General features: G+C 45.6%; 1 protein-coding gene across 4 annotated transcripts; it reads left to right on the top strand.

Annotated features, from left to right (window-relative positions):
• The first annotated feature begins 7,069 nt into the window (after window positions 1-7,069).
• Window positions 7,070-13,483, top strand: LOC148506361 (arylamine N-acetyltransferase, pineal gland isozyme NAT-3-like). 4 transcript variants are annotated; one of them, XM_088446898.1, is made up of 2 exons: window positions 7,070-7,152; window positions 12,403-13,483. In XM_088446898.1, the coding sequence occupies exon 2, from the start codon at window positions 12,415-12,417 to the stop codon at window positions 13,243-13,245; it is 831 nt and encodes a 276-aa protein (XP_088303024.1). In that variant the 5' UTR covers window positions 7,070-7,152; window positions 12,403-12,414; the 3' UTR covers window positions 13,246-13,483. The 4 variants fall into 4 exon arrangements, with proteins under 4 accessions (XP_088303024.1, XP_088303026.1, XP_088303023.1 ...); XM_088446900.1 differs by having other exon boundaries at window positions 7,079-7,152; window positions 12,408-13,483; XM_088446897.1 differs by lacking the exon at window positions 7,070-7,152 and adding an exon at window positions 9,976-10,050.

Raw genomic sequence — 13,483 nt, forward strand, 5'->3', positions numbered from 1 at the left:
TGACAACTGAGATAGCAAGACCATATAGAGGCTTTTAGTGACACTGAGATAGCAGGGCCATGTATAAGGCTGTTAGTGACACTGAAATAGCTGGGCCATATAAAAAATCCTTTGATAAAGCATCTATAGTAATTGGCGAATCCGAGCAGTCTCTGGATGGCTTTCAATGTCTGGGGTCGGGACCAATCTAGAATTGCCTGAACCTTTTTGGGGTCCATTTCCAGACTGGAACCGGAGATGACATAAGCAAGAAATGGCACACTGGGTACACTGAAGACACATTTCTCTAGCTTACAATAGAGATGTTTTTTTCTTAAACCTGACAGCACTTCCTTCACACGTGTATGGTGCTCCTCTAGAGAGGAGAAAAAAATCAGTATATCGTCCAGATAAACGACTACGGAGACATACAACAAATCCCGGAAAATCTCGTTGACGAAGCCTTGAAAGACAGCAGGAGCATTGCATAAGCCGAAGGGCATCACAAGATATTCAAAGTGTCCATCTCTGGTGTTAAAAGCAGTTTTCAACTCATCTCCCGCACGGATACGAGTAAGGTTATAGGCCCCTCGTAGGTATAATTTAGAGAAAACGAAGGATCCCTTGACTGTGTCGAATAGCTCTGTAATCAACGGAAGAGGGTATCGATTCTTGACTGTTATGTCATTAAGACCTCGATAATCTATACATAGTCTTAACCCACCATCCTTCTTCCCGATGAAAAAGAATCCAGCACCAGCAGGAGACGTAGAGGGACGAATGAACCCTTTCTCTAAATTCTCCTGGATGTACTCGGACATTGCTTTGGTCTCTGGCAAGGACAGAGGATAGGTGCGACCTCGAGGAGGCATCTTATCAGGCAGCAATTCAGTGGGGCAATCCCATTCCCTGTGAGGAGGTAATATATTAGCTTGTTGTTCAGAAAAAACATCAGCAAACAGTTGATACTCATTGGGAATAGCTGAGGTACTAACGAGACTGTTTTCCTCATAAGTCGTATCTTGGGAACACAGGAATTCTGACACTCAACTCCCCATGAAAGAATTTGCATAGAGCACCAGTCTATCCTGGGATTGTGCACACGCAACCAGGGTAACCCTAGAACGACTTCTTGGGAAGCCTCGGGAATCACAAGAAATTTTAGATACTCAGAATGGAGTGCTCCAATGCGGACTAGCACTGGTTGAGTCTCCTTGGTGACAACTCTGTTAGCCAGAGGACATCTGTCTACAGCAGTCAGAGAGATTAAATGATCCAAGGTAGAACAGGGAATTCGTAATTTATCAACGAGACTAGAGGTCATAAAGTTTCCGCTGCTCCAGAATCTAGTAGAGCAGTGACAAAGGCAGGTTTAGGTTTGACATCTATGGCCAAGATCAGGACAAAGTCTTTGGAAGTTGGGAACGGACAGATTACTCCTAACTTGATGTCCCCAGGGTCAGTTAGGAACGGGCGTGTCCCGACTTGCGGGTACAGGAGGCCACCAGGTGACCCGATTCTCCACAGTATAGGCAGAGGTTTTTTGATATTCTTCTCTGGCGTTCTTCTCTGGAAAGGTGGGCATGATTCACCTGCATAGGCTCTTCGTCTGTAAAAGGAGGGGTTGGACGGGTAGTAGAGGGAGGAGTAAATGACCTTTGCCGGTCAGTTCAGTACTTCTCAGCCTGACGTTCACCGAAGCATAGGTCAATTTTGTTACAGAGGGAAATCATATCGTTTAGGTTAGCAGGAAGGTCACGGGTGACCAGATCATCCTTTAGTCGATCAGAAAGCCCATGCCAGAAAACTGCGGTGAGGGCTTCCTCATTCCACTTGAGTTCTGATGCCAAGATCTGAAACTGTACGGCATATTGGCTGACAGAACGAGCTCCTTGTTTCAATGTCTTAATACTGGATGAGGCTGATACAGTACGTCCAGGCTCATCAAAAATTCTCCTGAATGATGCTACAAAGTCAGTATAGTTATCCAACAGAGAATCTGAACGCTCCCAAAGTGGGGAAGCCCAATCCAAGGCTGAGCCGGACAACAAAGATACGATGTAGGCCACTTTAGTTCTTGCAGTGGGAAAATTATCAGGCTGTAAGGTGATGTGTATATTACACTGATTCAGGAACCCACGACAAAGCTTGGAATTGCCATCGAATTTACTTGGCATAGGAAGGTGTAAGCAGGTGGGGGGATGCCCTGTAACCTGTATTTACAGACAAAGGAGCGGGTGGAACTACTGTTGCACTAGGGGAGGATAGGGAAGTTTGCAGATTATTCTGTCATTTATTTATTTCTTGCATGAACTGAGCCATTTGGTGCTGCATAGCTTCCAGGTTTTCCAAGCGGTCTGCAATACATCGGAAAAATCCGCTCCAGACTCCTGTCCCGTGGCCGGGTCCATGGGGCCAGTGCAAACTGTGAGGTTCTGGTTTTGTTGTGGGCCCGGGGTGGTAAAAGGAGCAGACACTGAAGCAGATTTAAAAATAAACGAGGAGTTTTTAAAGAGTGGTTTAAGAGACATGAATGTGGAAAAACAAAAAGTCCGGGTATAGCACTAAAGTGCACTTGGGAAACTGTAGTGAAGCAATGGGAAAAAGTCCAGGTAGTGATAACAGAAGGTAGTCCAGTATATCAGGGTTTGTGAGGCTGAAAAGAATTGCAGGCTGAAATGAATTGCAGGGTGAAATGAATTGCAGACTTAAATGGATTGCAAGCTGGAGTGAATTGCAGGCTGGAGAGAATTGCAGGCTGAAGTGAGTTGCAGGCTGAGGTGAATGGCAGGCTGAGGTGAATGGCAGGCTGAAGTGAACGGCAAGCTGAGGTGAATGGCAGGCTGAGGTGAATGGCAGGCTGAGAAATAATGTCCAGGGAAACTGCAAGTGGAGGCAAGGTGCAGGGTAACAGCTGACACAGGTACTCAGGCAAAGGAGAGGCAAAGGAGGAGGCAGGAGCCAGCGGGGCTGGAACAGGCAGGGTAAAGCAGGCTAGGTAATGATCCCAACAGACAGGCGAATGAGCACAGGAACTCTCTCTCTCAGCTCTCGCTGAGAAATACGTTGCACTGGCAATGAAAGGGAGCTCTGAACTCCCTTAAATACCAAGTGCCAAGCTGTGACAGGCCAGAGAGAGCATGTGACTAACCTGGATTGGGCAACTAGATCACATGGCCAGAGGCAAGATGGCGGTGACCATGCCGGAGCAGAACAGAAACACTGCCAGACCAAACCAGCCCAGAGTGACAACACGCCCACACAGGATCACGCACAACCAATGCTCCCCACCAGGCACCAGCACCACCGCCAGACGCCCCCCGCCACAGCATCCTCACAGGTAATACCCTCCGACCATTATGCCGAGAAACCCTGGTCATGACAATATAGAGGCTGTTAGTGACAACTGAGATAGCAGGGCCATATAGAGGCTGTTAGTGACAACTGAGATAGCAGGGCCATATAGAATGCTGTTAGTGACACTGAGATAGCAGGGTCATATAGAAGGCTGTTAGTGACAACTGAGATAGCTTGGCCATATAGAGGCTGTTAGTGACAACTGAGATACCTGGGCCATATAGAGGCTGTTAGTGACACAGATAGCAGAGCCATATAGAGACTGTTAGTGACATAGAGATAGCAGAGCCATATAGAGGCTGTTAGTGACACTGAGATAGCAGGGCCATATAGAAGGTTGTTAGTGACACTGAGATAGCAGGGCCATATAGAAGGTTGTTAGTGACACTGAGATAGCAGGGCCATATAGAAGGTTGTTAGTGACACTGAGATAGCAGGACCATAGAGAGGCTGTTAGTGACATTGATATAGCAGGGCCATATAGAGGCTGTTAGTGACAACTGAGATAGCAGGGCCATATAGAAGGCTGTTAGTGACACTGAGATAGCAGGGCCATATAGAGGCTGTAAGTGACAACTGAGATAACTGGGCCATGTAGAGGCTGTTAGTGACACTGAGATAGCAGGACCATAAAGATGCTGTTAGTGACAACTGAGATAGCAAAAGGGCCGGCTTTTGGTTTGGTCACACAGGACACAGTCCTCCCAACCATCCCGATTTCAGCAGGACAGTCCTGAATTTTGGGCACTGTCCCACCTTCGTGCTGAAGTGTCCTGTGGGAGGTCGGGAGGTTGGGGAACGCACTGCCGCAGCTCTACTTTTCTAAGCAGAGCGCAGCAGTGCCGGTGAAGCTGAACAGATGTGCGCGGCGTTCTGTAAGTGCAGGGAGATGGCTGGGGGCAGCCCAGCTGCTGATGGACTGCTGGGCTCGCAGTCCATCAGAAAACCCCGCTGACGGAGCAAATTTGTTTTTCAGAGACGGAGACAGCCTCGTCCCTGTGACTGCACTGGCCGCGGGCCGAGAACTTCTCCATGTTTCGGCAGTGCAGTGCAATGCTTCACAGACTCTCCCTGCAGCTGCGCAGCACAGAACGCCCCAGTTTCACAATGTGTGACATTATGCAGTGTTACGTCACATGGTGCCGCCGGGTGCAGGGTCCCACGTGGGCACCAACCCAACTGGCATCCATTGGCCCAGGGTCGCCGCTGTCACTATCTGTTCCACTTCCTGGCAACTGGTGAGCAGATAGAAGACCCGCAGAGCAGCTCAGCAACCCAATAGTACAATGATACTGGATGAGAAGCTGAGAAAACGTGAATACGAGAAGAGTGAAGAAGGTAAGTGAACTAATGGGGGGGGGAGTTGAACACAAAATATACAAGGGTGGGGGGTACACAAAAAAGGACACAGAGGCAGGGGAGTGGGGGAGAGAACACAATGATGGTTTTATATACAGTACTGTGCTGAAGTTTTAGGCAGGTGCTGAAAAAATGCCGCAAAGTAATAATGCTTTCAAAAATAGAAGTGTTAATAGTTAATTTTTATCAATTAACAAAATTCAAAGTGAATGAACAGAAGAGAAATCTAAATCAAATAAATATTTGGTGTGACCACCCTGTACCTTAAAAACAGCATCAATTCTTCTAGGTACACTTGCACAAAGTCAGGGATTTTGTAGGATTATAGTCAGATATATGGATAACCAATCATACCAAACAGGTGATAACGATCATCATTTCCATATGTAGGTTGAAACACAGTCATTAACTGAACCAGAATCAGCTGTGTAGAAGGTTTAAAACTGGGTGAGGAACAGCCAAACTCTGCTACAAAGGTGAGGTTGTGGAAGACCGTTTCAGGTCACAGGTCATACACCATGGCAAGACTGAGCACAGCAACAAGACATAAGGTAGTTATACTGCATCAGCATGGTCTCACCCAGGCAAAGATTTCAAAGCAGACTGGGGTTTCAAGATATGCTGTTTAAGCTCTTTTCAAGAAGCACAAAGAAATGGGCAACGTTGAGGACCATAGACACAGTGGTCGGCCAAGGAAACTTTGTGCATCAGATGAAAGACACATCATGCTTACTTCCCTTCGAAATCTGAAGATGTCCAGCATAGCCATCAGCTCAGAACTGGCAGAAACCAGTGGTACCCAGGTACACTCATCTACTGTTCGAAGAAGTCTGGCCAGAAGTGGTCTTCATGCAAGAATTGCCGCCAAAAAGCCATACCTTTGACATAGAAACAAGGCCAAGCGTCTCAACTATGCCCGAAAACATAGGGGTTGGGATGCAGCAAGCTGGGAAATGTGGTAAAACCCCCAAAATGCCAGTTTGATCACATTTTTCATATGCACCAACCTCGGAGCTTAGTTGCGGTTTGCAACGCCATCTTCCTGTTGGCGCTACTCATAGAAGCTTATGGGCTTCTATTAGGAGAGTGCTGATAGAGGGATCCAATCGGATCCTTCCCAGCACCCCCCATGGCGGTTGCATCTTTCATAGACCGGGAAGCCCCTCCACCGCAAAGGGCTGCTCTTATAGACAGAGTGGTCCTTTGCGGGGATCGTCATGCATATCGGCGTTACCAATTCCGGTATTGCATGCGATGACCGGTGGAACTCCGGGAACTGTGGAGCAGAAAAATGGCAGCAGGTGCTCTGAAATGTGATGACACATGCGGATGAATCTTCAAGAGACCCTTAGGGTTACTTAGGCCCGGTCAATTTGTCGGGTGTCCACGATGTGTAGAAGGCTGAGTACAGCAATACTAGTCAGGATTCTAGCTGGAGGATGGCAAAACCAGCAATGCAGGATACGAATCAGGGTTGTAGCAGGCAAGCTACTCAGGATGCAGGCACTGGAACCAACAGGACTATCGGCAGGCAGAGGAACACAGGCACCAGGAACAAGGACCAGGGGCTCACGCAGCAAGCAAGAGCTATAACTGGCAGTGTCAGGCAGGGCTGACTGAAATATAAAGGGGAGAGGAGCCAATCTGGAGGCCAGCTCAGACAAGCCCCCATTCATAATAAACTTAGTACAGCTGTAGCACTGCACGTCTCCTCTGATCAGCCCCTGACAGCCCAGTGGCGTCCCTCCCCGCGGTGTCAACCGCTGCGGGGAGGGACGTTGTAAGCGCAATTTATATCTGTCCCACCGGCTGTGCAGCACGGTTTTACCAAGGTGCAAACTAGCTCATTCATTGCTTTGCTCCCATGATGAGTCAGCTCCTATATGTACGGTACTCATTTATGTCATGTGACAAATGCATGTACCATGTGATGTGTATTATGTATAGATTTCTTTATATATTAAGTATTATGTTGTATCAGACACTTATGGACCCCATACATCAGCGATGGATTGTCGCGATCCCGCGATGCGGCAACCCGGCATCGCGGGATCGCAGAAATCCAACATGTTGGATTTTCCCGATTTGGCGATCGCGATCGTCAAATCGCAGACATTTAACATGGTAAATGCCTGCGATCCGGCGACGGATCGTAGAACATCGATGGTGGGAGGTCTGCGTTTCCACCCGGAAACGCCGGCACATCCCATCGCATTGCCGGATTGCAGAATCCGGGCTCTGATGTATGGACACCTTTAGACAAAGTCTCCTTATAAACACATTTACATTTGCAGTTTGGGGAATGCACCCCTCAGGCACTAGGCTCAGCCTATATATGTGACCTGGAAGTGAATGAGTTAAGCACAGGGCTCTTTACATGAATACTGCCGAGTGGAATTTGCTCCAGGCGCCCAGTGACTGCAGCACACAGCCCGGAGCCCGCACTCCATCAGGAAGGTGAGTTTAGATCATTGTCTGTAACTATATAGAGATATCTATGTATCACATTTATATTGATTGTTCATAGACGTGCTCATTAGAAGTTGAACATGGAACAGGGAGAACCTTATTACCCTATATACTGGCAGTCACTCACCAGCAGAAGCTGATCTATACATTAAGGCCCCCATACATCAGCAATCAATTGTGGCAATCCTGCAATTTGCAATTGATTGTGTATAAAAATCTGCAATGTATGGGCTTCACAGATCGCAGATTGCAACCAAAAAGTGATTGGAATTGTTTAATCAGATTGTTCAACATGTTGGATGTCACAGATGGATTGGGGCTGTAGATTGCTAGTGTATGGACATGATCAGCAGATTTGCAGACCGTTTCTAGCAAAATTATGGGCCTTTCAAGATTGCCAGATCTGTGGTTGCTGCAATCGATCTGCAAATCACTGAAAAAGATCTGTAGTGTATGGGCGCAGATTGCTCGATTGGGAAATCCTAAGATCGGGCAATAAATCTTCAAATTGTTCAATTGTGGTTTTCAGATTGCTGATGTATGGGGGCCTTTATTACTTCAATCCTGCATTTCACCTGGTTTTAATCATCCACAGAACCTGTGTAATTCATCAGTGTCCCGGTTTAAAGGGAAAGTATAGCAAGTCTAATTATTATGTAGATTATAGCACAAATCTTTCCATGTGGCAGATTCCATGTGTGTGCTTAGGGAACCAGAGGATTTACACCACACACGTGTTTAAGTATATATTGGAAATACACCAACGTTTAGATTCCTTTATCGCTTATTCAGCAAAGTAATAACTATTCCCTGACAGCATTCCCCAGCTCTCCTCTATAGCACAGGTTCTCAAACTCGGTCCTTAGGACCCCAAGCAGTGCATGTTTTCTGGGTCTCCTCACAGAATCGCAGGTGAAATAAATAGATCTTTTAAAATGTGTCAGTCAGTAAAGAGTGCACCTGTGCACCTGCTGGGTGACCGGAAAACGTGACCTGTGTGGGGTCCTGAGGACTGAGTATGAGAACCTCTTCTCTATAACACGTTCCCATCTGTTACTATTTCTCCCATCAATAATACCCCTTTTCCACCTAAATTCTGGGTCTGACCCGGAGTTGGAACAAAGGTCCTATCCGGATCAGACCCGGAATTTTGCCGGCGCCGACTCGGGATATTTCCGAGTCAGCGCCGCTCACACCGCAGTCGGGTCTGCATAGACCAGGCTTTTGCGGAGTGAAAGTGGTCGCTTGGAGATGATGTCATCTCCAAGCGCCACTGAAGCCGGACCAATCGGCCGGCTAGCAGCGCACTCCAGGTCATCGTGACCCGGAGTGCGCTGTTCTCACAGCAGGGTTTCACGGGCTACGCCCATGTCAAACCCTGCTAGTTACCTGGGTTGGATTGCCGGGTCACTCGACCCGGCGATCCAACCCTCTCCGCCTTTAACACCAGGGAGCTGCCCGGGTTAACCCTTCAAAAACCCGGGTTTTAGCTCCGGTGTAAAAGGGGTATAAGAGACCCGGCTGCCTCAGCTTTCTATGGACTGTGGTGCTTTGTGCTGCCAGAATCTTTACTTTCCTGTATTTAGATGGTTTTAAGCCGCAACTGAAAATACGTTTTGTAAGGGTTTTACTTGCTGAGAAGGGAAATGAGCAGACATTAGGGGTAATGGGCCTGGCTGACCGTTACACACAATTCCGTTGGACGGATCTTTTGATTATCGTACTGGCGCTGTTGCTGAGATGCACATATGACGATCTACGGGTGATTGGGAATCGTTCACATCTCAGCGGCTAAATGGGTGTCACTGGGAGTATGCAGGCGGTACAGGTGGTCGCTAGGTGTCTCGCTGGGGAGTAGGTGGAGCCGCGAGCTATTTAGTGCTGTGCGTGATGTCAGATGGATCTCTTGCTCCAGGTTTGGGGCTGACGCACATGCGCGCTGACCGTGGTGACGGCTACTGTACCTTTACATGCTGATAGCTGGGGGCCGGGCAGCCCCATAGAGGTGGGACACTCGGCAACAAAGTTCCAGATATATTATTGAACACGCAATGTGGCCGAAGAAGCGTGACTATTACATGTATGACAGCGCACTGACTGAGCCCCATCACTGTCAGTACCCTGATGCAATAATCTAATAGCGATTACACCAAATAGTAAGCCAAGCATAAAACCTATGTACTAGATCAGTGGTTCTCAAACTCGGTCCCCAGGACCCCACACAGGTCACGTTTTCCAGGTCACTCAGCAGGTGCACAGGTGTAATCATTACTCACTGACACATTTTAAAAGATTCACAGGTAGAGCTAATTATTTCACTTGTGATTGTGTGAGGAGACCTGGAAAACATGCACCGTTTGGGGTCCTGAGGACCGAGTTTGAGAACCTGTGTACTAGATGTCTACGTCCTAAAGGTGCTCTCGCCAGCGCAAATCAGTCTGAGGCGCTTATGTTTCACTAAAAATAATATATGCTAAGCTGTAGCCAAATTTCATTAAAATAAGTATATTCTTCATTAAAAAAAAAAAAAAAAAAGAAAAAAAAAGCATATAAAGAACACGGAACTATATTTAAAAAAAAAATTTACCTTGAGGATTCAGACTCTTTTTTTTTTTTTTTTTTTTTCAAAAAGTAAAAGCCAGGTTACCTTAATCAGAGCAAATTCTTCTAACACCTTCTAATAGTCAGGTGCACTATAGTCTTTCATAATCATCAGGTAGTTTGGAATAAATGTCTCTTTAAATGAAAGTTATGTCTCAAAACCCATAAGAAATGTGTATAGTTCAGAGACTTATGTAGTGATTGTGCAGGATTTAGTATTATTGTGTAGCGTGATCTCCACAGCAGGTGATGTCAAGGTCTGTGAGCCACAGAAACATTGTCCAAGTAGGTGAGGTCATTCATGGTGCCACAATTACTCCTGGTCGTGTTTGTACAGAAAGACAGGATTCCCCTCTGTGACTGGTTTCTCCTGTAGTTCCAATTTACTTCAGAAAGAGAGAGTCAGGTTTATGAGGCTGCCTAAAGGTGGCCATACATCATAGCCCGGATCTGCGATGGGAAGTGCCGGCGTTTCCGGGTGGAAACGCCGACCGCCCACCATCGATGTTCTGTGTTCCGTCGCCAGATGGCAGACATTTTTCATGTTAAATGTCTGCGATTTGACGTCAAATCGGGAAAATCCAACATGTTGGATTTCTGCAATGCCACATCGCGAGATCGCGGCAATCCATCGCTCATGGATGGGTCCCATTCCATACCCTAATTACTCCTGATTCAGATCAGTTAGTAATGGCTGTGTCAATTAAAATAGTTACACAGTTGATGTGCATAAAAAGGCTAATGGTGCACACAACGATTTTTTGAACGATATCGTTTATAGTTCAATCGTTGAAAAAATCGTTCACTTTCTGAGTTAAAATGATAAACGATTATCGTTCATGCGCGTTCACGTTTGTAGTTCAGTCAGACTGACCAACTGAACCATTTTCAGTAAGGGAATATGCAAAAATCGTTTGTAGTTCAAAAAAATCATTCATTACATTTAGTAAATGAACAATTTTTAGTAAACTATTTTTGTTCATTTTTCCCTTGAAAAAATGAACGAAAATCGTTTACTATAATCGTTCATTTACTAAATCGTTGTGTGTGTGTGTGTGTATGCAGCTTAAGGGGTCAATCATATTAGGTGCGAATTGCGAGTTGCTATTTTCACTAAAAATGTGCATAGCAAATTCATTTTGCATCCAGTTAGCAACTCGCACTGGTCAGTCAGACGGAATTTGCAACTTTCCACTCGCACCTCCCTGAGGGTGAGAGATGGAAAGGAAAATCTTTATTTTAATGTTAAAATGTGGGGACAATGTGCTGAACCCCTTGGACACCCCCCTCCCCCTAATGACTAATTACGCATTTGGAAGTTTCCAATTAGCTTAATAAGTCCAATAATGTAACATGTAATTTTTGGGGTAAAAAAAACTGTCCTCAAATTATCCGAAAATCAACTTTTTCATTAGTCTAGGCACCCCAAATTTAATTACAATAATTTTTTTGTTGAAAAATAATTATCATTTTTTTTCAAGGTGCCCTCAAAGTACCCCAAAATCACCAATTTTCCTACTTTTTTTTTTCTTTTTGCATTTTCCGTTTAATTCGTTGAGTTTAAACGGAAATAAGCTTGTTTTTATCATTTTCTTGCATTTTCGGCCATTTGACACCATTTTAAAAACCTCCATTACCTTCCTAATGCCCACAAACAGCCTTCTATATGGTCCTGCTAACGAAATGATCAATGTTGGGGGGTCCAGGATGGTCTCCCCCCATTTTCATGCATTTCTCGCAAATCTCATTTGGCAGTCAGTTCACACCCCTCCGCTGCGTGTAGTGCGAATTGGCGTTTTTAATTGGATTGGAGAATTATCGGGAGCGCGCTTCGCGGCGAAGTGTGCGAGTTTCAAGAAACAAACTCTCACTTTGCACCTAATAGGATTGACCCCTAAATGTGTATATAGTTACAAAGCATGCTCTTATAACAATAGGACACATATTGGAGGATACTAATTTTAATGTATAAAAACAAATAATTGCAGATAACTGTTTGGAGTAAATTAGAATATCAGTAAATTTGATTCAACCATCTGTGCTCAACCATGGATATTCTTAAAACCTGCATTATTAGAGTGTCTTGAGGACCAAGTTTGAGAACCTCTGGGCTAAAGGCCCTTACATCTGCGATGGATCGCCGCAACCCAGCATCGCAAGATCGGTGAAATCTAACATGTTGGATTTCACAGATTTGCCGATCACTATCAAAAATCAGAGGGCGCTCCCAGCTGGACACCCTTGGACCCCCCCGCAGCAGGGGAGACTATTATTTGATTTGTGATGGATCGCACCATCTCAGCCCCCCCATTCCGCATCCTGTCCTCCCCCACAATGCCGACCTGGATGACTTTTACTGACAAAAGATTCCATTAGGACAAATTGCTTCATTTTGAAAGCCTGATTCTGATGAGCAGTTTCTTTTCAACTGTAATAACTGTCCTTTTGGATGTGAAACACAAGCACCTCCACATCGTTTTGATAATTACCCCTCTGTCAAGTAGGCCCTCAAGTGCCAGTAGATATAGACGCTTATACAAGCAAGAAACGCCATACAAAACTTTTTCATTGTGCTCAAGATATATTGTAAAATGCATAATATACAATCTTATATATGACTTATATATTGTATTTCAGGACAGGTGCAAGATGGATTTGAACCTCTATCTCCAGCGGATTGGAATCACAGAATTTACACTAGATTCCGCCACTCCGTCCCTTTCAATGCTACGGGAGATACATCGCCATCACCTGTTCTCTATACCTCCTGAGGGCCTCAGTATACACATTGGGGAGAAAATTAACCTGGACACTTTAATGATTTATCAAAAAATAGTTCTGAAAAAGCGTGGAGGCTTTTGTTATGAGAACAACGGCCTTTTCTTGTGGGTTTTACAAGAGCTGGGGTTCCAGACGTTGGTGCTATCGGCCAGAGCCAGGAACCTGGATACCGGTATGTACGGACCTCCGCTAGACCACATGATACTGATTGTGGAGTTGGAGGGCAGGCGATGGCTTTGTGACGTTGGCTTTGGAGATGGAATCCTGGATCCATTTCCCCTGGAGGCAGGATGGGAAGAGCAACAGGACAATGGCGTGTTTCACTTACTGCAGGAAGGGGAGGAGTGGTGCTTGGAGAAGAAGGAGGATGACCAATGGAGGAGTCTGTACAAGTTCACCCTTGAAGAGAGGAAATTTGAGGACTTCAGGGATGTGTCTGAATTTCACCAGACCTCACCAAGGGCTCTCTTTGTCTGCAAAACTCTCTGTACTCTACAACTACCGGGTGGCAGATGGACCTACATGGGGCGTAGATTGATCACCACAGAGTATACCAAGGGCGGTGGCAGTGTGAAGACCACTCAAGAACTCACAGAGGAAGAAATTCCTGATCTGCTTAGAGAGAAGTTTGGGATTGTGCTGAATACAACATTTGAACCAAAGGATGAGGTTTGGATCCCCTCTCCTGATGGAAAGTGAGGCTTCAGGAGATAAACACGCCAGTTACCGTATTATCAGTAACCATATTAAAGAAATAACGTTACATGTAACTTAGATGTTTTCCAGATTGACTAGACATAAGGCCAAATGATCTTTACTATTTTGTAATACTTCAAAATAATTTTCAATATGATATATACATTATTTTATTGTGTAGTGTTAGGGACCTTACATTCACTGAACAATATCCAGGGACATGAAATGGGACTATTGTCAT

The sequence above is a fragment of the Taudactylus pleione genome, unplaced genomic scaffold, assembly GCF_031769625.1.
Source record: "Taudactylus pleione unplaced genomic scaffold, aTauple2 ptg000407l, whole genome shotgun sequence".
Lineage (NCBI taxonomy): Eukaryota > Metazoa > Chordata > Amphibia > Anura > Myobatrachidae > Taudactylus > Taudactylus pleione.

Coding starts and splice junctions, on each gene's coding strand:
- LOC148506361 (XM_088446897.1), top strand. CDS start 10,015: ATGTCAAGGTCTGTGAGCCACAGAAACATTGTCCAA. Junction 10,051..12,402: donor GCCACAGAAACATTGTCCAA/GTAGGTGAGGTC, acceptor ATTGTATTTCAG/GACAGGTGCAAGATGGATTT.